At 43.2% G+C, this 25,178-nt stretch overlaps 1 protein-coding gene across 1 annotated transcript in view; it reads left to right on the top strand.

Annotated features, from left to right (window-relative positions):
- SH3RF1 (SH3 domain containing ring finger 1) overlaps positions 1–25,178 on the top strand; it is a 187,524-nt gene that overhangs the window by 119,659 nt on the left and 42,687 nt on the right. Inside the window, exons 3-5 of the mRNA XM_029076818.2 lie at positions 7,932–8,207; positions 10,345–10,440; positions 24,562–24,864. Of these exons, the coding sequence (XP_028932651.1) occupies positions 7,932–8,207; positions 10,345–10,440; positions 24,562–24,864 (675 nt within the window). The remainder of the gene's footprint in view (positions 1–7,931; positions 8,208–10,344; positions 10,441–24,561; positions 24,865–25,178) is intronic.

The raw sequence follows: 25,178 nt of genomic DNA on the forward strand, positions 1-25,178 counted from the left end.
AATCTGTCGCAGCCCCTGTCCCACATTGGGCACACCATCCAAGGAAGGAGAGCAGGTATTTAACCCCCATTTTCAGATGAAGAAACTGAGGCCCAGAGAACGAAAATGACTGATCCATGGTCACACATCAGACGAGTGGTGAAGCTGTGATTAGAATCCAGGTTCCCTAATTCCTAGACTCATTCTCTTCCCACTAGGTCTTGCTGCTTCTCAAATTAGGGTCAGCAATTATACAGCCAGTTTAGGAGAATGTCAATTAGGAGAGTGTCAACCAAAGCGAAAATGGGAAAGGTTAATATTAATAAAAGGGCAACTGTAGTTTATTTGGCTCCCTGTGCCCTTCAGATTTGACCGAATCTGTCCACAGGGATGGGAGATCAGATTTGTGACCTTCTTGAAAGTTGGAACTCATCCTCCCTAGAGCAGAAGATGATGGCCATGCCCCACTAATCTTCCAGGCGAATGTCCTTGGCCAAAGCATCTCATTCTGGCACATGTAAGGACTTGGAGTTTAAGCTCAGCACCTGTGGATTGTGGCAATCCTTTCATTTTAGATAAAATTTGATGTTTTGCAAAGAAAGGCTCAGCCGTACGTTTGATGTATTTATTTAAGCATTAACTTCCTCATGAAAAGACTCTTATTGTGTCCCCATAAATGCTCTGCATTGAAAAAAAATCCTCGTTGTATTAAAAGAGGAAATTTTAAAGGCCCTTTGTTTCCCAAGCTTTTCTGCTTTCTGTCCACTTTGTATTATCTTGTCTTCGTTTCTATGGCTACCTCGTAGCAGTAGCAGTGTCAACAGTATGTATTGAGTGACTGCAGTAGGTAATGTCCAAGACTTATGAGGCTCTTAGGGAAGAGACAAGAAAAAAGAGGCATGAATCCTGCCCTCTAGGAGCTCACAATCACAATCTTTCATTCATTCTTTCAGTCAGTCGTATTTGTTGAGCACTTACTCTGTGCAGAGCACTGTACTTACTAAGCACTTCGGAGATTACAATATAATGATAAGCAGACACATTCCCTGCCCTCAACAAGTTTACAGTCTAGAGGGAGAGACCGACATTAATAGAAATAAATTACAGATATGTACATAAATGCTCTGGGGCTGGGATGGTGGATGGATAAAGGGAGCAAGTCAGGGTGACACAGAAGGGAGGGGGAGAAGAGAAAAGGAGGGCGTAGTCAAGGAAGGTCCCTTTTCTTCCTCCTTACTCTGTCAAAAGGTGTAAGCAGTGGGGGTCAGAGGAGGGGTAGTCACAATGCAAGAAGCAGCATGGCCTAGTGGAAAGAGCACGAGCTCTGCCAAATTGTTGCTCTGTGACCTTGGGCAAGTCAGGTTACTTCTGTTAACTTGCCTCAGTTTCCTCATCTGTAAAATAGGGATTCAGTACCTGTTCTCCCTCCTCCTTAGATGATGAGCCCCATATGGGACAGGAGTTGTGTCCAACCTGTTTAACTTGTACCCCCTACCCCAGGGTTTGACAGATAGTAAACACTTTTAAAAAGCCATTATTAAATGAGGGACAGTTTACCCTTCTCTTTCTCAAATGTACCTAGAAAGCCAGGTCAATATGCCAAGCTGATGTCAGTCAGGATTTATTGCCATTTAAGGATGGAAACTGACCCACTTCAAACCAGTGTTCTTACTCATCTGTTAGCTTTTCCTCATCATTGTTTCCAAGATTAGCTAAAGAGATAAGAAGACAAATGGATATTTGTCATCAGAATTTTGTTTTGAGGAGATAATTGATTTTTCTTAACCTTTTGAGGAGATAATTGATTTTCTTAACCCTATACAGTGCTAGGGAGGACTTGGGGAAGAGCTACAGAGTCTGTCTTCTGCAAAGCATCCTAATGAGGCTTTGACTGTTCTATTCATTATGCCTTTCTGCCATTTGATTTTATATGAGAAAAGCAAAGTGGTCCAGTCACCATATACTGCAGGATTCAAAAAAATGTTATCGCCTGTTTCTGGATCCTCACGTGCTCTGCAAAAGATATTAGAAGTCCTGTGACTCTCCCAGCATTGTTTTAAAATATATTCATACATATGCAAGTTTTCCTCATACGCTTGGGTATATCCATTGTATTCATTTGCATCATTCATTTTAGGATACACATATGCATAATTTATAAGTTACACATCCTGTATGATATTTGGCAAATCAGGCATTTGTTTATAGACAGAGTGTTTATTTTTTATTAGCCAAGTAATCAGTGCTTATTGAAATGAATTTCAGATGGAGAATCACTGTGTTCCCGGAACGTGTTTTTTAAAAGGACTGAGGTTTTTCACCGAGAGCTAGGCTGGAGAGGGGTGTTTTCTTTCTTTTCTTCCTCCCCCCCTTGGCTTTAAGCCTCCCTTTCATGTGTAGCCAAGTGAAAGGCTCTAAAGGAAATGTAAACTCTGTCAGTAGAGCTGAGGTCTGTAGCTGATGAGGGAGGGTAGAGGAGAGGCAACATTTGGGCGAGCGGGGGAGGAGAGACGGCATTTGGATGAGGGTGGAGGGGAGGGTGGATGAGAGGCAGCAATTGGGTGAGAGTGGAGGAGAGGCAACAGTTGGGCTAGGTTAATAATAATAATAATAATAATAAATGACAATAGTATTTATTAAGTGCTTACTAAATGCCAAGCACTGTTCTAATCGCTGGGGCGGATATAAGGTTATCAGGTTGTACACAGCAGTTGGGCAAGGGGTGTGTGTGTGTGTGTGTGTGTGTGTGTGTGAGTATGTGTGTTGGGGGACTGGAGTTGGGAGAGCCTACTGAGGTGCGGGATGAAAAGGGGCCATCTGGGGACTGGCTTTCAGATCTTTCGGGGGGGGATGAATGGGAAGATAGCTCCCAGTTGGACTGGAGATATATCACACCCACAAGAATAGGCCTGACCCTTCCAAACCCATTGTCTGGAGGGTTTCGCTCCAGTAAGAAGAGACGTTATTTATAACCCTTCCAAGCCATTAACCATTTATCCTAAACCCCTCAACGCCCAACTGGGAACCAGGATGGACTTGGTTCGTTTTGGAATTAGAGCGCAGAGTGCATTTTATTTAATGAAGGAGACCTTCCATTGAGAATCTGGATAGACCCCTACACTTCCACAGCTTTTGGGGTAAAGAAGCAGTGTCTAGTGGAAAGAGCAGGGCCTGGGAGTCAGGAGGCCAGCTTCAGATCTGGGCACCTCTACTTGCCTGCTTGGGCTTCTGCCTATGTGCCTATCAGTCAGGTTCCCCCATTTGTTGATTTTCTTAGGCATGTCACTTAACTTCTCTGGGCCTCTGGTTATTAATTATAACAATGATCATCATCATAATAATTTTGATATCTGTTTCATACTCTCCCAAGCACTTAATACAATGCTCTGCAAACAGATAGCATTCAATAAATACGATTGACTCACTGTCTGTGAAATGCTTACTGTGTGCCAGGCACTATACTAAATGGTGAGGTAGATATACGTTAATCAGGTTAGACACAGTCCCTATCCCACATGGGGCTTTCAGTCTAACTAGGAGGGAGAACAGGTATTTAATCCCCATTTTACAGATGAGGAAACTGAGGCACAGAGAAGTTAAGTGATTTGTTCATAGCCTAGTTGGAAGAGCACGGGCCTGGGAGTCAGAGGACCTGGGTTTTTAATCCTCGTTTTGCCACTGGCCTGCTATGTGACCTTGAACAAATCACTTAAGTTTTCTGTGCCTCAGTATCCTCATTTGTAAAATGGGGATTTAATACAAGTTCTTCCCCCCAGCAACCCTTAGACCGTGAGCTCCATGAAGGACAGAGACCATTTCCAATAGGATTATTTTGTGTTTACCCCAGTGCCTAGTAGAGTCCTTGTAAACACCTAACAAATACTATCATCATCATCATCATCAAGTGGCACAGCAGGATTAGAACCCTCTGCTTCCCAGGCCTGTGATCTTTCCATTAAGGCCATGCTCCTCCTCATCCATTAAAATGGGCATAAAATTGGCATAAAATAACTTTTCTGCCTCCCCCTTAGACTTTGAGCCTCATGTGGAATAGGGACTATGCCCAATCTATTTATAGTGGATCTACCCCAGCTCTTAGCACAGTGCTTAACACGTGGTTAACACTTAACAAACATCATTATTATTATTGATGTTATTGATGTTATTATTTTATAGTTATTATTGGGCTTCATTTGAAAAGGGAGTTTACAGTTCTAGCCAGTTGCTCAAAAGATTTGATTACTGGTTAGTTTGGTGTAGACTTTGTGAAGTTCTGCATATTGCATGGTTTAATCATTTCAATGATTAAACCATACAATAAAAATCCTCCCCTAGCCTCTCGGCACCCCTTTGCTGCTCTTAGCTGAGTGTCCCGCAATTACTTTTCCCACCGTCAAAGCCTTATTGAAGGCACATCTCCTCCCAAGAGGCCTTCCCCGACTAAACCCTCATTTCCGCTTCTCCAACTGCCTTCTGCGTCACCCTTGAACTTGGATTTGCTTCCTTTATTCACCTCTCCCTCAGCCCCACAGCACTTATGTACCCATCAGTAGCTTATTTTTATTTATATTAGTATCTGTCTCCCCCTCTAGATTAATAATGTTGATATTTGTTAAGCGCTTACAATGTGCAGAGCACTGTTCTAAGCGCTGGGGGAGATACACGGTAATCAGGCCGTCCCACATGAGGCTCACAGTTAATCCCCATTTTACAGATGAGGTAACTGAAGCACAGAGAAGTTAAGTGACTTGCCCACAGTCACATGGCTGACAAGTGGCAGAGCCGGGAGTCGAACCCATGACCTCTGACTCCGAAGCCCAGGCTCTTTCCATTGAGCCACGCTGCTTCTCTTGTTGTGGACAGGGGACATGTCTACTATTTCTGTTCTATCGTCCTCTCTCAAATGCTTACTACAGTGCTCTGCACATAGTAAGTGCCTAATAAATACCATTGATTGATTGGAGATATTTCTTACGGGAACCAACAAGCCGCAAGGTGATATGATGTGAATGAATTGGTGGCATCCCTGTGGCTGGAGGCCCGTTCAGCTATGGATCTCTTGCTAGCTAACCACATCTCCCCACCATGCACTTTAAGGAAAGTGCTTGATGCATTTTAGGAAACATCATGGAGTGGGATTGGGAGAAGAGCTACTAATGAATAGGACCACCAGTGCCTGACTGTGATGTGTGACGGAATTATGCATTAACCTTCAGATATCACTCTCATTTATCACTGAAGAACTAATTATGGTGCTTTAGGACTCTGCCATCCCTTCAGCTACTCCTTTGACACACATTCACCCTATCACGACGCAGAGAATCGGTTCCTGTGAAAATCCCACAGTGCTCAGCATTTCAAAGATGTCTATTCTGGAACAATCTGCTCAATGTGCGTCTTGTGGGTATTTATTTGAGAGGCCTATTTTGGGACAGAATAGGCTAATTCAGAATTAATTGCAGTGCCGAGAGGGGATCATCAAGGTAGATTCAACGGCCGGTTACTAGATTGGCAGGGGAATCCTCAATGAATCAAATCAGGTCTCCTATGTTTGCTGAATTAATCTTGTCAGATCCAAACTATATCCATGTCTGAAGAGTCATCCGAAGCAAACTGTGTCTGTCAGTGATTTTGTGCCTTCTCCTCTTTAAGCAGTAAATGGTCAAATTATAGAAAATAAATCCTGGTTGTGGAAATGCAAACATCTTTAAAATGCAGAGCATTATGGTATCTTCACAGGAACCGATTCACTGCGTTGTGATAGAGTGAATGCGTGTCAAAGGGATACTTCTGTGAAGCCAGCCAAGGGGGGAAAAGAATATCCAGCTGGGCCTAGAAACAAACGAATATGAAGAGTGCCTGGCTTCTGTGCTGGACAGGTCACAATGCGGTTTGTAGTGATTGTTTCCTCTCGCTACTGAGGGCTGGGGCACACCGTGGAGCTGAAAGCAGACAGAAAGGACCGCGTGTTTTTCTTGGCCTGCTTTTAGTTGGAAAATGCATACATTTAGTTAGTTCTCTGAAGGGGCTGGCCATTTATTTCGGTTTGAAGTCCTTGTAGGATCGCCGGCACACAATTGAGGTTGTATTTTCAAATTCTCCATAGTGAGATCTGGAGGGAATCAAGAGAATTTAAAAAAAATGACCGCTCTTTGATTATGAGGAATAATTAATTCAGAATGGTTCCGGGCAAGATTTTGGTTTTCATCCAAAGCTCTCCCAGGTGGGTTCTGCCCCATTTCATCCTTTGGGAAACTGATGGGAAGGAGATGTGGCTCTGTATATAATGGAACAAGGTACAGAAACGCCTTGGGTAGGCCAGTTGACAGCTGCCGAAAGAGACACTCATCCTGACTACATTTCACTATTAGAGCGAATGAATGCCAAATGCAGGATAGCCTCACCGTCTAGACTTGTTTAAATGGCTCTCCGGAAATCTTAATTCTTGCTCATTGCTTCAGCATGTTAATGAACCACATTTCTAAAACTATCAGAGGATTTGGCTTTGGATTTGGCTTCTTGGAAGCAGGCTTAGAGAGACAGATACGTGTTCAGAGCGGCAGGCTCAATTCTAAATGTTTAATAAGCATATTCAGGATATGAAGCCTACCTCTGAGCACTATAAATACATAAATAAGTACAGTTGACTGACTGAATGCTCTGCACATAGTAAGTGCTCAGTAGATACTATTGATGATGATGAGGAGGAGGAGGAAACCTTAAACTCTCACCCAAAACTCTCCCTCCCTACTGCCTCACCCATAATAATAATGATGGTATTTGCTAAGTGCTTACTATGTGTCAAGCACTGTTCTAAGATCTGGGGTTCTAATCCTGGTTCTGCCACTTGTCTGCTGTGTGACCTTGAACAAGTCATTTCACTTCTCTGAGTTTCAGTTCCCACATCTGTAAAATGGGGATTAAGACTGTGAGCCCTATATGGGACAGGGATGGTGTCCAACCCAGTTAGCTTGTATCTACCCCAGCTCCTAATACAGTGCCTGGCACATAGTAAGTGCTTAACAAATACTATTATTATTATTATTATCACTATTATAATCATTATTATTTTACCAGCAAGAGCTCTAAGGCAACAAGCCAAGTTCAGTCTTTCAAAGTTTAAAATTTGCACCAGTTTGTCACTGCTTGAAGGGGAGATCGTTTTCCTCCTTAAATGGGGCCACCAGCGGTGTGACATCCTTCTACCCTTCCAGAGTTTTAAATGCAGGGGCTTCTTGCCTGCCTTCTGCTCTTGAAGAGAAAGAGCTATCCTCTCAGAGATGTCCGCTGGGAGAGTCATCACCTGGCTTTATTGGGGAGTCACGGGAGCTCAGCATTTGGGCCTTCCTTGGCCTGTCCCCTGCTCCTTTGGGGCCTGGATCTCCTCCAGGTGTCAGTGGGAGAGGAGAGACCACCTCAGTCATCAGGGGTTGTGGGAGGTGGTCAGTCTGAGCCCCTTCACTCCCTCCCCACTCGTCATTGAGATTCTATTTTTATACCTTATAAAATGGAGTCCTTTGACGAATAAATTGTCTCAAGGGATGAATCCAGAGTTTTCCGATATGAAAAAGCCTCAGTGGTTTAAAGGGTCTTAGACATATATGCCACTTTAGGGAAGGTAAGTTTGTAAATAATAAGAATTGTGATATTTGTTCAGTGCTTACTATGTGCTGGGCACTGTACTAACAGCTTTAAAGAGGTGAGTGTATGTGTGTGTGTTTTATGTGTCGCAAAATCATTTATTGCCTGGGATAAAAGATATATACGTAGGTACAAAGTGTATGTTTAGTATTTGAAAATTTACATAAAGTCCTCACTCCAAAGAAAAAAGATAGAACCAATTCGACATTGTTGGTTTTCACTGAGCAGCTGTTATATATTTTAAGAAGTCTTCCTGTGTTTTGTGCCTCGTTTCCAAAAATCATCTTCGTTTTTTTTTTTCTTTTTTAAAGGGTGTGCCTCAGTTACCATGTGCCAAAGCATTATACAACTATGAGGGGAAAGAACCAGGTGACCTGAAATTCAGCAAGGGTGACATCATTATTTTACGCCGCCAAGTGGATGAGAATTGGTACCACGGAGAAGTCAATGGGATTCACGGCTTTTTCCCCACTAACTTCGTACAAATTATTAAACCTTTACCTCAGCCCCCTCCTCAGTGCAAAGCACTTTATGACTTTGAAGTGAAAGACAAAGAAGCGGACAAAGACTGCCTGCCATTTGCAAAGGTAAAGTTAGATTGGTTATGAGTGTGGATGGGTTGTTTTGTCTTAATTTTTCATCAGACTGGTCCAGTGTATTTGGGGCGGGCCTGGGGAGGAGGTGGGTGGGAGGCGGGGAACATAACATGGAAAATCACAGGTCTGAAAGTCAGATGATGAAGCAGCATGGCTCATTGGAAAGAGCCCGGGCTCGGGAGTCAGAAGTCATGGGTTCTAATCCTGGCTCCGCCACTTGTCAGCTGTGTGACTTTGGACAGGTCACTAAACTTCTCTGTACCTCAGTTACCTCATCTGTAAAATGGGGATTAAGACTGTGAGCTCAACATGGGACAACGTGATTACCTTGTATCCCCCCAGCGCTTAGAACAGTGCTTAGCACATAGTAAGCACTTAATAAATACCATTATTGTTATTATTACTCTGCCACATGCCTGCTGTGTGACCTTGGGGAAATCACTAAACTGTTTTGGGCCTCAGCTTCCTTATCCGTAAAATGGGGATTAAATATCTGTCATACTTTTCCCCTTTGTCTGTGAGCCTGAGGGAGGAAAGGGACTCTGTCAGCCTATCTTTAAACAACCTCAGTACTTGGTACAGAACTTGGCATATAGTAAGTGCGTATTACAGTGCTCTGCACACAGTAAGCGCTCAATAAATATGATTCAATGAATTAATGAATGAACACATACCACGGTTTGTAGTGTAAGAGGACTGGAAGCATAGGAGGGTGTCACTGTTCACACTCTCCCAATTCACCTCTGGGGTTGAGGGTTCCTCCTATCATCTCAGTCGGAGATGTAAATTCTCCCTCCGCCCTTAGCAGCTCCTGGGGCTGGGCCTGTTCTAAATGGTGCCAGGAAAGCCCTGGAATATTCACGATCTCCTTCTACCGCCCAGTATGGAACTAAAAAAAGCTCGGATGCCAGGATCCAGTGACAACTGGAAATGAATGTTGGAAGTGGGCTTAGAAGAGATTCTTGAGTCCCCACAGCATAGCAGACCATGTGGATTACAGGTTCCTCATGGGTCCACAACGTTAATTAACTGGTTAGACAGTATGGCTTATGGAAACATTTCACACGTTAATTATAATGTTAGGAATAATAGTCGTGGCATTTGTTAAGTGCCTCCAGTGAGCCAAGCACTGCACTTAAGTGCTAGGGTAGATGTAATGCAGTCAGACAAGACACAGTCCCTGTCCCACATAGGGCTCACAATCTAAGGGGAGGGGAGAATGAGTATTGAATCCCCATTTTATAAGATGATGAAACTAAGGCACAGAGAAGTTATATAACTTGCCCAAGGTCACACGGCAGGCGAGTGGTGGAGCTGAGAGTAGAACGCAGTCTCCTGTCTCCCAAACCCATGCTCTCTCCACTAGGCCACCACTGCCTCATTTTAATAAGAAAATCTTGTCCTTTACCAGAAGTAGTCCTGTCAGTGGAACAGCCTTTCCGATCCTCATTGTGTCCCTAGTAAAATACATCATTCCTAATGATCTCGTTAAAAAACAACAATAATTGATATTGAAATTTTGTGCGTAGAAAATGTACATGATCAGAAAAGGAACTTTGTTTAGAGGCACTGTGTCAATTTAGTCCTTTTAGCGAATTCTGAAGCTAAATTGTAAGCATGATTTACTCAAGGGCATGTTAGAAGGGCAGAATTACAGCATGTTGAAGGAACCAACAGTAAATTCCCTTAATTTAATTATGTTTCCTACTGTGCTTAGAAGCGTGAACACTCCGGAAGCATATCTGTTGAGCCGATAATGGCTGTGCATTTTAAGTTGACCATTTTACTCATCTGCAAAGTAAAGCAGTGGTTTGGGGTTGGGTTTTAGTGGTGATTAAAAAGTGCGAGGAGTAGGAAATTTAATCAGAAACCAAGATTCTTGTCCAAGTATTTGGAGGCTACCAGGCCCCTTACCCAGGAAAACCCCAAATCATCAGAAGGTGAATTCTTTATCAGGAAATCTTCTAAATGAATGAGCTATTTAATCTGGGGATGCAGCAAGCTGTTGCACCTGTCAAATTACGTCTATTCCTGAATTCTTCGGACCAAAGTCCGCAGTTGGCGAGGAGAAATTAAATGAAGATCTTTTTCAGCCTCGAGCGATTGTAACCATTTTGTATTTCTACAGGATGATGTTCTGACTGTGATCCGCCGAGTGGATGAAAACTGGGCCGAAGGGATGCTGGCAGACAAAATAGGGATATTCCCCATCTCATATGTGGAGGTGCGTAAAGCCGTCGAGGCCGGGAGACCCAGGAGATGTGCTTTTCGGCGGTTTGCCATGGTGGCCCAAACCTGGCATTGTCCCCAGAGGTCAGGGCCTTATCGTCATTCTTTCGTTTCACAAGGGCAGACACAGGTGTGGCGAGCAATCCTGAGTCACCCCTGCTTGCACAGAGTCACAGCCCTTACTAGTGAAGCTTCTTAAGCTCTTCATTGCTTCTTTTTAGTAGCAGAGAGTCCAAAATCTGGGAGTTTTTTGGGAAGGATTAGTAGGTATTCCTTTCCTTTGTCTCTCTTTCTACTTCCCAACTTCCTCAGTGGTTCTGGTTGACTCAGAGGGGTTTGAGGGCCCAGTAATAATAACAGTAATCACAACTGTGGTATTTATTAAGCTGTTATTATGTGCCAAGCATCTTTCCTTGCCCCCCATCAATGAATCAAAGGTATTTATTGAGCACATACTCAATGCAGAACACTGTACTGAGCACTTGGGAGAGAGACAGAGTACAACAGAGTTGGTAGACACATTTCCTGCCCACCAGGAGCTTACAGTCTAGAGGGTACTGTCACCACTGAGACATTTTCAGGCTCTTTTTCCTGCCTATCTATCAATGTGACTTTGAAGCAGTTTGTACAGTATTTCACCAACCTAAGACAAGAATATTGATAGATTTAGAACAGTACCTTTGAAGTTGTCATGGCACATTAGGATTCTAGAATTTACCAATGTGCAATGCTCCTTTTGGGCTCCCATTCTGAGTTAACTGTTGAACTTTAGGGTTTGGTGACAACTCCTGTTTTATTATTGAACCTCTCCAAAGCTACTGCCCAACTGCTTTGAAATCTGACCACTGCGGACCCAAGAGATGTTTTTATTTGTATTAGGTTATGCAGTATAAACAACAGACCTCTGGGGCAGGGGAGAGAAGAGACCAGAAAAGTTTTATATGACCGTGGAATTTTTTGAATGAAGATTGGTTTAGACAGCTGTTTTCCGTTTGGATCTTTCGGTCTGAAAGATAACTCCACAAAGATCTAGGAAATGGTTGGCGTCCAAACTTGGACATGATAGAGAATCAAATCTCTGTTTTGTCAGGAGAGAAACTGAATTCTTTACTACTTGTTAAAATACAAGTGCAGGGCATTCAAGTTATAATTGGCTCTAATTCACAACCCCAAAGGCTGTTCAGTTCTTTTCCTTTGTTGAATGTAAGCTCCTTCTCCATACTGTAAGCTCATTATGGGCAGAGACCACCTCTGCTAATTCTGTTGTGTTGTACTCTCCCAAACGCTGAATACAGTGCTCTGCAGGTAATAAGCACTCAATAAATACAATGGATTGTTTGAATGGCAATCTTAAAAGGAAAGCATTCCATTTTGTTTGATATCTTCAGACAAAATAGATGAAATTTTTTCCAATCTCATTTTCTAACATAAAGACCATTGACCCTAAATTAAAAGCAGACCCATCATCAGTGATATTTGATTCACCAATTTAATCATTACTAGAAACCGTCTTCAACCAAGCCAAATTTTTAGTGGAATCTTTTTTAATGCTATTTGTTAAGCACTTACTCTGTGCCAGGCATTGTATTAAGCACTGGGGTAGATATAGGATAATCAGATTGGACACACTGTCCCTCTCCCAAATGGGACTCACAGTCTAAGTAGGAGGGAGAAGGGGGATTTAATCTCCATTTCACAGATGAGGTAACCAAAGCATAGAGAAGTCAAGTGACATGTCCAAGGACACATAACAGACAAGTGGTGGAATCAGGATTACAACCCAGGTCCTCTGACTCCCAGGCTTGTGCTTTTATAAAACTCATTTATAAAACTAAGGCCTTTTTCTATAGTGTGGGTTTCTTTTGGTGGTGAGTGTGGGGGTTTTTTTCCCCTTCCAAATTTTTTTGGAGGGAAAAGCAAATTAACTGCAAGGCTCAGATTTTTGTATGCTTTATTTTTGGCTAATTTTCTTTCTTCCATGAATTGCCATCCCTCAATTTTAAGTTTAGTTAAACTTGACAAATTTCCCATTTTCCGTTCATTCTTGCGAAAACTTCTGAATGTGCTCAAGCAGTTACGTGCAAGGTTGGTGGGCAGGAAACTCCAGTGGATTTAATCTGAGCAGCTGGTTTCATCCTTGATCTATCCCATGTTTGTTTTTTCTAACTAGGTTCTGGAGAACCCACCATTTTGATTCCCACCCAACCGAAAAAATCCTAGTGAAAAGTCAAGTTAAACAACTCCTCCACCCAAAGTGAATATGTTAGCAAACAGTCTTTTTCAAAGCTCTACAATTGACCTGTCCTCAGTAGAGAATAATAATAACAATTAAAGTATTTGTTAATACAGTGCTCTGCACATAGTAAGTGCTCAATAAATACTATTGAATGAATGAATGAATGTTAAGTGATTACTATGTGCCAAGCTTTGTTATAAGCTCTGGGGTAGATAAAAGCTCTTCAGGTAGTCCCACATGGGACTCACAGTATCAGTCCCCATATTACAGATTAGGTAACTGAGGCACAGAGAAGTTAAGTGGCTTGCCCAAGGTCACACAGCAGACAAGTGGCAGAGCCTAGATTAGAACCTGAGTTTCAGTAATTGGGCAAAGGCATTTTCAGTGATAAATTGCAAAATCAGTTTAAAATTTTGATACCTGCTTTCAGCTTTCATTTCAGTTTCAGCTCTCATTTCAGCTCTGGACACAGTAAACGCTCAATAAATACCACTGATGAAAGATGATGGATTTAGGATTTTGAATAGCAGGTGTTCAGAGATAAGTTCAAAATAAGAAAACTTTCAGGGTAATTCCCTAAAAAATGACCTTTAGTTGTTTTTGTCTCTTTTTTAAAAATCTGAAGCATTTGTTTGGCAGAATTCTGAAAATTAAATGTACAATTTGTATCCTTGTAACCACCAATTTGCCAGTTTTGACAGTGAGAGAACCAAGTTTTCATAACAAATCAGCTTGCCTACGCCCATGGAAAAGTAATGCAAAACAAGTGCAAGTCCTGAGTTGTGCCCATGCCCTTTAGGGGTTTCAGTTTTCTTAAATAACTTTCTCTCCTTTGAAAAAAACAACCAAAAAATCTTGTACCTCTTGGGCTAGGTTTCTGTACATCATTTGTGTGTTCTAATTATAGATTGTGGAAAATTCCAAGCATTTAATAGTCACACTAAAAGCAAGGGAAGCATCAGACTTCTGATTAAAACCTGCCTTCACTTGTCATTGTTGTTAGGTATTTTCAGCCCTATTAGAGATACTTAAGTTTTTGTTTGCGTTTCTTAGAAGAGGGTGATTCACATGTTTTTAATAGAAAAATGCAATTCAAATGATCATCTAAAACTTCCTTTAACTATCTTAAAGTTTTATATTTACTTCCCAACCTCACCGTGCTACAAGGAGGGAGTTTGCAATGAAAGGCAAAATGCAGCACATTATAAAGAAAGCAAGCTCAGTTTTTACTTATCCGGTAACTCCCCCACTTCCTGTCCCCTTCAGCGAAGACAATAAAGACTGAAAAGAGATATCTTAGACTTTTTCTGGAGGTCAAAGAATGAGACTCTTAGAAGCAACAGTAGCAGGGCTCTAAAACAGCAGTCAGTCAATCGTAATCAGTCCGTCATATTTATTGAACACTTACTATGCGCAGAACACTGTACTAAGAGCTTGGGAAAGAACAGTATAACAATATAACAGACACATTCCTTGCTCACAATGAACAACACCCTCCTTATCTGCCTCCTTTCCCGTGGAGTACTAATCTCAAGAGGAATGGCAGAATTCAACTAGAGATAGACTTTATTCACTGTGAATGGGAAGAGAAGACTTCTCCAAAGCCAGACCCCTCCCATCAAAGTACAGTGGAGATGATAAAGTCTGTTGATCATTCCAGGCAAAATCCTTTCTGCTTTTGCCCAAATGATCCATTTTTCAGCAATTAGGGAGTGTGGAAGGAAATGGGACCGGATTATCTACATAGTTTCAGCTGATTTGACCAGCTTGGGGTCCTGATATGTAGCAAGGATTTGGGAATAACAAAAGCACCAGCATGGTCTAGAGAACTAGCATAGTCTAGTGGAAAGAGCACGGGCCTGGAAGTCAGAGAACCTCAGGTAATCAATCGTATTTATTGAACACTTGCTGTGTATTTGTTGATTGTTGTATGAAGGACTAGGGGAGAGTACAATATACCAGAGTTGGCAGACACTTTCCTGGCCTACAGGGACCTTAGAGTCTAGAGGGTTGCTAATCCTGGCTCTGCCAACTGCCTGTTCTGTATCCTTGGGCAAATCACCCAACTTCTCTGTGCCTCTGTTTCCTCATCTGAGAAATACCTATTCTCTCGTACCTAGACTGAGCCCCATGTGGGATAGGGAATGTGTCTGACCTGATTAATTTGTACCTTCCCCAACACTTAGAACAGTGCTTGAAACATATTAAGTGCTTAACAAATACCATTAAAAAAACCAAACAGAATTAGAAAAAAGCATCTCAGCTGTGCAGGGACTAAGGAGGAAACTGTGTAGATAGACTATTCTCAGAAGATTCCCACATGTTCTGGCTGTGGAGGAGGGAGTCAGAACTTGTCAGCAGCAGAAAACTCATTTACCGAGCATGAATTGGCCATGTGGGAGTTCAGTTTGCTTGTCTCTCAGCTCTTGTTGTTGTTCTAGAGCTGAAACCTTTTGAGGAATATGCCCCAGGAGGGGGAAAGTTTGAAAAGCATTGAGGGGAGCCTCACTTAATAAAAGCCTAAGCAACTCCTAGCACTCACTTGCTCAACATATTCTTTTGAACTAGTCACAGGCAGATGCATATAAATATTGTACTCTCCAAGCGATTAGTACAGTGCTCTGCACACAGTAATCAATCAGTCAGTGATATTTATTGAGCACTTACTATGTGCAGAGCACTCTGCAGAGAAGTGCAGAGAAGCAGCGTGGCTCAGTGGAAAGAGCACGGGCTTTGGAGTCAGAGTTCATGGGTTCGAATCCCGGCTCGGCCACTTGTCAGCTGTGTGACTTTGGGCAAGTCACTTAACTTCTCTGTGCCTCAGTTACCTCATCTGTAAAATGGGGATTAAGACTGTGAGCCCCACGTGGGACAACCTGATTCCCCTGTGTCTACCCCAGCGCTTAGAACAGTGCTCGGCACATAGTAAGCGCTTAACAAATACCAACATTATTATTATTATTACTCTGTTAAAGTCTTGGGAGAGTACAGTGCAGCAGAATTAGCAGACACATTTCCTGCCCATAACAAGCTTAAAGTCTAGAGGGCTCAGTAAATACAGTTGATTGATTGCTTAGAGAAATTCACCTGCCCAACTTTCAATTCTCTCCTTTTGCCTATCTGTAAATTATTTAAGGTCTGTTCCCCTTGTTAGATTATGAACTCCTTGAAGGCAGGGGTCCTGTCTTGTAAATATAACTGTACTCTCCCAAGTGCTTAGCACAGGGCTTCACACTCAGTGGACACTGAATGAATAGTCACGATTGATTGAATCTCTGCCCAGTTGAACGGCTTGTATTTGAACAATCTCTCTGTAGGGTAACAGGAAGAGCCACTCAGTCAGGCTGCGTTCTTCACCAGTAAGCAGTTCGAATGAGTCTTCTTCTTCTTTCCCTTTTTCTCTTCTTTTCCTGAGGGGCTTCCTGAGCATATCTGCCATTTAAGAAATGCTAAGGATCAGCAAGATCATGCCTGAAGGACTGCACGGGCAATTTCTGCTTTGGCCCCCAGAGTGTGGCAAGATCTGTGCTCTTCCCTCAGTATCCCTAGAGGCCAGTCTTCCAGACATTCATGGTTTTTGAAGATAAACAAACACAATTAAGAAGAACTGCTACCTGAGGGGAGGTTTTAGTCAGGGGTTTTGTAGGCTTCTGGGTAATCCCTTCCATCTTTCTAATTGCTCCAACTCAGTGGGCGATTCTTGTATTATAAATGAAGTCCCGGCATTGGTTTTTATTCAGGGTCACCCAAAAACCAAAACCCAATTACCTAACTTTCAAACGGGGCTAAGCAACCTCTGGGGAGATGAACTGTCATTGCCATTATGCTAAACATATTTTGCAGCCTGGAATGTGTAGTCCAAGATTGTACTTCATCCAAAGTGTTTTCTTCCAAGATAGGAGAGTTAAAAGTGGATCTGCATTGCAAGTCCACACTGTAAACCCCAGACCATATCAACCTAGCATTCATTCATTCAATAGTATTTATTGAGCGCTTACGATGTGCAGAGCTCTGTACTAAGCGCTTGGAATGTACAGTTCGGTAACAGATAGGGACAATCCCTGCCCAATGATGGGCTTACAGTCTAAACAGTCTAGTTCTGTAGCAGTCTACAGAACTATAAACCCTGACCATTTGACTGGGGGAATGAGACAACTAAATTGGTTGAAGACATCTTTTGACGTCTTGGGCCTTTTGCCTCACAAGAACTGGGAAGTGGATCAGCTTTATAGCTCCTTGAAAAGTAAACAAAAATATTCACCAAATTTTTAAATACAACAAACCTAAACAAATCCACATCTTTCCATCTTTCAAAGCTTTCAAGCATAAGCATGTAGAAACACAAAAGCATCCATAAACACTCCCCTGGCCTCTCTTGCAGGTGTGTGCATTGATGCAGATGCACGCACACACACACACACACACACAAGCACACATTCACCCACACTTATGTCATAGTTGTGTGTCAGTAAACCACCATGGTGGAACCATTAACATCAACAGTATTGATTAAGTGCCTTCCTGTGTGCAACAGAGCAGTATGCAGTGAGCTTGGGGAACAATCAGAAAAATAAGACTCTTTCCTGGAGAGGAGAGGCGCCTGTGAATTTTCCCCTCCAAGAACCATTTTTAGCTACTTTAGTTTAAGTAGTGTTTTTGTTGTTGATCATTGAATTGGTAATTTATTGTTTTGCACGTCACTGTTATTGTTCTACATATCTTCCAGCTCCTGTTTAGATTTTGAGCCTTCTGGGTGATGCAGAGATGCCTCATCTTTTTGTTTTGTCTTTACCCCAGAATTATGCTTAATAAATACCATTACTACTAACTGTAAGATAGAGTCCTTGCCCTCCAGCAGCTATTGTTCAAACCTGAACAATGTTGGTTCTCAGCCACAGAATCCTGATGTGTTTACAGAATCAGAATGGAGTGTTGGGAAAGGGGGAAGGGAGTGTGTGTGTGTGTGTGTGTGTGACACAAACGGGAGACTATCTTTACTCTGAATTTAACACAATGCTGTTACCAGGCTTGTTATCACCATCCCCCTTGCACCATTTTTTTCCTGAATATCCCAGAACCAATCAATCGCTTGACCCAGAAGCGTAGAAATACCTGATTTGCGGTCTCGTCCATCTCATTTTAATGTCGTTTACCCAGGGGAAAATATGTAACCCTTTCAAATTAATTCACTAATATTTCCCAACAAGTTACCCAACTGGGTTACAGAAAGAAAAATAACCTTTTTGGCCCATGTGTTTCGAGCCTAGCAACAAAATAGCAGAAACATTCAGTCATTTAAACCTAAGAATCTATCCCATTACGTAGATTTAATGTGCAGGTAGTATGCCATTTCGTCATTTAGACAGCCATATTGTATTTACAGGGTGTTTCGATTAGCAGAGGCGTTCTGGGGTTAATTACTACTCTAGTTATATTGGATTTTGATTTCTATTCCAACAAACAAAGCAGATTGGCATAAAGGTTCATGCCAAAAATTAATTCCTATTTTAGACCAGTCAAATATACCCATGAAGTCCCCAGCATTGGTTTTTATTCAGGGTAACCCACGAACAAAAGCCCAATTACCTAATTCTCAACCCAGGCTATATAACCCAGTTTTTGAAACCCAGTGGTTAAATAGGGAGTTAAGACTTGCCAGTGTAAAGAAGGCTTAACATTGCCCTGTGGTCCAGTCTGTGTTTTCTCTTGTATGTTGTGCACGTTGTGTGCTTGTTGTATCCATGCCTGTTTGGTTCTGGTGACCCAGACTCTCAAGGATTTCCTCAGTTTTGTTAGGTGAGGCTTTCATTCTCCAAAGATCAGTACATCATGTAACTGCTGCTTTTCTTTACGTCAAACTCAGCACCCTGGTTTGCACCTCTGCCCCTGCCCAGGACTCCTATAAAACATCGTCCATCAAATGCACTCAAGGTAGATTCCCCAGGGAGTAAGTCTATCCAGCATTGACGAGTAAGCTCCTGGACCAAAGGGCATTTGTTTGTTAAATGTCACCTGAAAGGCTACTACTGTGCTCAGGCAAACTTGCATAAATGAACTTTATCAAAATTCCATTAAGCTGTCACGCACTTGTTTTCCCATTGTTGCTGAAGGTTAAGATACTCTTGTCAACAGGAACTTCTTTCCTTTGGTGATACCACTGTCAAAGGCTCATCACATCACGGTACCAAAAAGCTTTGAAGATCGCAGTGTCTTAGAAGCTGTTCCCTCCTGTTCTCCCTCAGTGGGAGAGGAAAAGTCTTAACTGTGGTGAAGGGAAAGTGGAGGAGTGTTCTGATTGTCAGTGGTCCTGCAAGGAAATGAAATTCTGGAAAAGTTCACCAGGATACATTTTCAGGGGATCCATGGGGTGGAGAGGAGAATGTGGGGTTTTCAGAGTATGATGAGAACTCATCTCTGTTTATGGCTCCATCATAAATAAGAGTTGAGCAAACAGGACAGCAGCATTTGTGTTCACTCTGTTGGGAGAGAGAAAGAGAGAGAGAGGGAGAGAGAGTGCTTCGCTTAGGAAAAATAACATGTGATATCCTATCCTACTCCTACTTCTACCCTGTTCCTTTCTGGTCATGGATCTCAGAGGCAAATCCCTAACCCCAGTGTTTTTGGTTTTGTCCTCTGTGGCTAGAGACCAGTTAGCCATGTAAAGACAACCCACTTTTTAGGATGGTTGGGGCAGCAGAACATTTTATGAAGATCTAATCGCCATTCAGATTTCCCACTTGCCAGCTATTAGAAATTATGTAAGTGCTTAATAAGGATCAGAAGTTGAGTAATCTTGAACAGGACAGTCTCTAGAATTTGACCAACCCTTCCATCCCTCTCTCCTCCAAACCGTTCCTCCTCCATTCCCTTCTTTCTCAAACTCCAGAGGTTGGATCAAGTCTGGGCCTGGCCCACTGAAGGACTTGTGTGTGAAAGAGGGAATAGTTTCAGCCCTAGCCTGTACTCAAATTATCCTGAAAAGACTGATTTGGGCATGGCACAGGTTTGGGAGTCAGTCAATCAATCAATCCATCAGTGGTATTTCTTGAGCTCTTACCGTGTGCAGAGCACTGTACCAAGCGCTTGGGAGAATACAGTAGAACAAAGTTGGTACACACGTTCCCTTCCCATAGTGAACTTACAGTCTAGAGGGGATGTAGTTCCACAGACCTGCTGTTGAGTCCTGAATGGACCGGGCTCAGATCTGTACCCCTCTTAGGGAGCGCCACCCTCAGTTTGAAGATTCTGTCCTGGAACATGTTTCCTAAAGTCCTGATAGAATTGGACTCATTGGAGCCATTCGTTTTGAGACCTCACTGAAGTTGGAACAGGGCAGAGTAAAGGGGTACAAAATGTCCCTCATAATTATAGGCCAGTCAGTGTAACATTGACACCCGGAAAGATTCTAGGCAAAAGTCAATTTTTCACTGCCTGAAATAGCACAGGGCCACAATTAAAGTGGCTTTCGAAGAGCAAATCCTACCAGATCCATTTAATTTCCTTCTCTGTTAGAATGGTAGGGCACTTAGACAAAGGGGAAGTAGTAGGTGGGCTCTCTCAGCGTAGCTCAGTGGAAAAGAGCCTGGGCCTCGGAGTCAGAGGTCATGAGTTCGACTCCCGGCTCTGCCACTTGTCAGCTGTGTGACTGTGGGCAAGTCACTTAACTTCTCTGTGACTCAGTGACCTCATCTGGAAAATGGGGATTAACTGTGAGCCTCACGTGGGACAACCTGATTACCCTGTATCTACCCCAGCGCTTAGAACAGTGCTCTGCACATAGTAAGCGCTTAACAAACACCAACATTATTATTCAACAAGGCTGGTGAAACCTCCTTAACAACACTATAGAAAGGTGAGGAGTCAATCAGTGCACTTTTAGGGGGAGCAGGAAAGTGAGCACCGTCTTGTCTTATGGCTGGTTTCAGGTCTCCCACACTCTACCCCCAAAGTCCCTAGAATGGAGGCTCCCTGAAGCCCTGCCCTCTCAAAAGGACCAGAAGAGCTCTTGCCCTTCCTTTTCTCTCTCTCCACTTGAGTTCATGAGGACCGCAGGGAAGGGGCTCCACCCCCACTTTACCCCCACAGTAGAAAGTGGTGATCTTCCCCGCATGGGATTTGAGGTCCTCTTTTTCTCCTCCTCTCTAATCTCCCCAGTATTTAGTCCAGTGCCGTGCCCAGAGAGAGGGCTTAGCAAATGCCTGTGATGCCCATGTCCTCCTTTTGGCCTGGATCTCCCTCCCCTTTCATATGTGACACACCCTACTGTCCCCACCTTCAAAGCCTTATTGAAATCGCATCTATTCCAATAGGCCTTCCTCCGACTAAGCCCTCATCTCCTCTACTCCCTCTCCCTTCTACGTCAGCTATGGATTTTAATCTTTACTTTATAGGCACTTGACATTCACCCCACCCTCAGCCCCAGGCACTTGTGTACACATCTATAATTTATTGTAATGTCTGTCTCCTCCTTTAGAGTAGCTCCTGATGGACAAGGAACATGTCTACCAAGTCTATTGTATACTACTTTTCCAAGTGCTTAGTATAGTGCTCCACCCAGAGTAAGGGCATAATAAATGCCATGGATTGACTGATTTTGGAGTGGCTGATGATGGGGTAGTTAGGATCCAAATTATCCAGCCCTCACTGGTCCTTATTGTCACGAGAAGCAGCGTGGTCTAGTGGGTAGAGCACAGGCCTGGGAGTCAGAAGGACCTGGGTTCTAATTCCGGCCCTGCCACTTTCACTTGACTGCCCTGTGACCTTGGGCGATTCACTTTTCTTCTCTGGGCCTCAGTTCTGTCATCTGTAAAATGGGGATTAAGACTGTGAACCCTAAATGGGACAGGGACTGTGTCCAACCCGATTAGCTTGTAACTACCCCAGTGCTTAGAACAGTACCTGGCACATAGTACATGCTTAACAAATACTATTATTATTATTATTATTGTTGTTCTGTGGATAGCTTGTGGTTTTCTCTGACTCAGGTTCTCGGATGGTTTGTTCCTGACCATCCTGGAGAATCCAAAAACCAGGCAGAAGAGCTTGTCTTCCTCCAGTTTCTTGGAGAGTATGTCCTTAATATTAGATGTTAACAGAAGAGGGAATGAGAGTTTGCCAAGTTTGCTCAGAGATGTTAAGTCAAATAGCCTTACTGGCTCCTCAGAAAGCAAATCAAATTCACAAGTAGATTAGGCAAATAGCCCATTAAAAACAGGACAAAAAACAAACTATATTGAGACAGGATGGGGGAAAAGACACAGTCAGGGTCATAATGGGTCAACAGCTGATTACAAGTTAAGCAGAAAGTGCTGCAGTTTAAAAAAGCAAATGTAAAACTGAAATGGGTTAAGAAGGTGGTTCATGAGAGCAGGAGCATAATCCCCTCTACAAATTCTAGCAATGTGTCAGACCTCATTACAGTATAGAACTCTCTTAAGTTTAGGTCACTGTGTTTGTACAGGGTGTAAAAAACTAGAAAGCAATCCAGAAAAATTGAATCAATGGTACTTGAGCATTTACCCTGTGCAGACCACTGTACTAGGCAGTCGAGAGAGTACAGTACAAAAGAGTTAGTAGACACAATCCCTGCCCACAAGGAGCTTGCAGTTTAGAATCCATATGAAACAAAAATGATTTTGTTGGGATTGAAAAGGTCTTTCGAGACAAGATTAATGGAATGAAGATTGATTATCCTGGAGAGGAGAAGAGTAAGGGCCATAGATGACCTTCTAACTATCTTCAGGCATATGAAGGATGATGTTGAGGACTCTGAAATTGATTGCCTTTTCCACAGAGAATTGAGCAAGAGGAAATACGAAGCTTTCGTTAAGACTGTCAGGGCATTTTTAAACAATGGAACAGGCCCCAAGCAACTTTCACTAGAAGCCAGACTGAAATATTTAGTTTCTAGCAACAACCTGGAGAATATAATTTTCAAGACCCGGAAACAGTGATTATGACATATTGAATTATTTAGGATAACCTTTGTTAATCTGGAATTACTGTTCTGTTTATCCCCTTCAAATCAGCGTGACCATCTGCTCGGTGATACATTGGTAACCACTTTTGCTTAACAAAGAGGTTTCTTAATTCAGTATTAGTTATCTAGTTTAGTCAAGAAGTGTGCCATTGTGGGCTGGAGTTTTTTTCCCCCTAGGATTGCCCCTAGGATTTGTGTTATCCCCATGTTAACACAGTTTGTTTGTGAGGAGATTAAAATATCCAGGGGATGTTGTTCACTTAAAACTCAGATATTGGCTTTAGCTCTGTGTCAATAGAATTGCAACTTGTTAAATGGAACAATGTTCTCAAGAAACGCCAGTCAACCTGAATGCCAACAAAAAGCTTTTGTTCTTCCTTTTATTGCAAATGTCCCCAACATTCAGATTTAGAATTTATGATGTACTAGTGCTAGAAATGTCACCACGTTTATTCCATTTGCACCTTTATGGCAATTAATGTTAATAAATTCACATATCTCATAGGATTGGAGTGCTCTGTCAGCTTTATGAGTTATGATTTTACCGTAAATTACCTCCTCATCAATGGGAGAGTTGTGTACAAACAAAAACCACAGGTTCTGACCACAAATTATTCATGGCCGGATCCCCTTGCTGAAGAGTGGATGTGGAAGGGCGAGAAAGCCCAGAAAAAGGGGGCTTAGAGTGCTTCTTCACCCGTTCCCCCCTCCCCCCAGCTGGTCTTCCAATATGTAGCCAGGGTGGAAGAGGAGAGCGTATTTTAGTGGGTGGGTAGTGCAACTCATCACCACTGTCGGTGTGTCCGTCAGCAGCGTTGTCCTCTGGACAGAACATTGCCATGAATGCTGCAACCACGGTGAGGGAGAATTGCACCATGGGTGTCCGAAGAGTTAGTCAGAGATTGTCCAGGCAGCACTCCTAATTGATTCCATGAAATAGAGTGCTTAGGAAACAGCACTGAATGAAGGGACTTCTACCAGCGCAAATGGAGCGGGCCCCAGAAAGCCCCCCTCCGACTTCCTCGGTATCTTTGGGACGGTGGCCTTGCCCTTCCGTCTGCATTTCTTCCTCTTTAATTCCTTTCTTGCCTCCTACCCGTACTCTCCATTGGAAGCATCGCTGTTGACTATCTTCCCCCTGCCCCCCTGAACACACTGCGGGTACAGGAGCATATTACCAAGTCAGGAAGGATGTTGCAAGAAATATTGGCATTAAATAATAATTATTATGATATTGATTAGGTGCTTATTCTTTACCAAGCACTGTGGTAGGCTGGGGCTTAGTCAGTATAAGCAGATCATCCAGTTCCCGTTCGTCATGGGGGGGGCTCACAGTTTAAGGGTGGGACAGCATGGCATAGTGGATGGAGCAAGATCCTAGGAGTCAGAGGTCACAGGTTCTAATCGCGGCTCCAGCACTGGTGTGTGATCTTGGGCAGGTCACTTTACTTCTCTGTGCCTCGGTTATCTCTTCTGTAAAATGGGGATTGAGACGGTGAGCCCCAACTGGGACAGGGACTCTGTCCAACCCGATTTGCTTGTATCCACCCCAGCGCTTAGTACAGTGCCTGGCCAATAATAAGCACTTAACAAATGCAATTATTATTATTATTATTTGGGAGAACATCTGTTGACTCTCCATTTCAGAGATGAGAAAACTGAGGTTCACAGAAGTTAAGTGACTTGCCCAAGGTCACCCAACAGGCAAGTGGCGGAGCTGAGTTTAAAACTTTTGTCTCCCCGTCCACTTTTCACGAGGCTTGGCTGCTTCAGCGCTTACAATGCAAGACCCCTGAGCCTTTAAAAGATAAATAGAGAAACGTGCAATAGCGAGACTGCTGAAAGCATTTGGATACCATCAAGGATTCACTAACGTGTGCCCCTGTTGATTTGTTTTGCAGTTCAACTCAGCGGCCAAGCAGCTGATAGAATTGGACAAGCCCTCTGGCTCCGGCCTGGACTCTGGAGAAGGTCCCTCCGGGGCGACCCACAACAGCACAGCTCAGAAACACCCCGACACCAAGAAGAACACCAAAAAACGACACTCGTTCACCTCCCTCACCATGTCCAACAAATCCTCCCAGGCCTCTCAGAACCGCCACTCCATGGAGATCAGTCCTCCCGTCCTCATCAGCTCCAGCAACCCCACCGCGGCCGCTCGGATCAGCGAGCTGACGGGACTTTCCTGCAGTGCCCCTTCTCAGGTAACATCCCCCCTCCCCCCACCCCAGGATAAAAAGGGCTTGCGGCCCCTGAGAAGATATTATCATGAACGTGGTTTTCCCCCACATACTTGTCAGTCAGTCAATCAGTCATTCGTGTTTATGGGTCCCTCGCTGTGTGCAGAATGCTGTACTAAGCGCTTGGGAGAGTACTATCTAATAATGTGAGGGACACGTTCCCTACCCACAGCGAGCTTACATTCTAGAGGGGAAGACAGCCATTTCCTCTCACTCCCGACCTTTGGGAAATAGGCTTGACTTGGTAGGGGGGCCAGGCCCTACCTAGCCTGCATTTG

The sequence above is a fragment of the Ornithorhynchus anatinus genome, chromosome 12, assembly GCF_004115215.2.
Source record: "Ornithorhynchus anatinus isolate Pmale09 chromosome 12, mOrnAna1.pri.v4, whole genome shotgun sequence".
NCBI lineage: Eukaryota > Metazoa > Chordata > Mammalia > Monotremata > Ornithorhynchidae > Ornithorhynchus > Ornithorhynchus anatinus.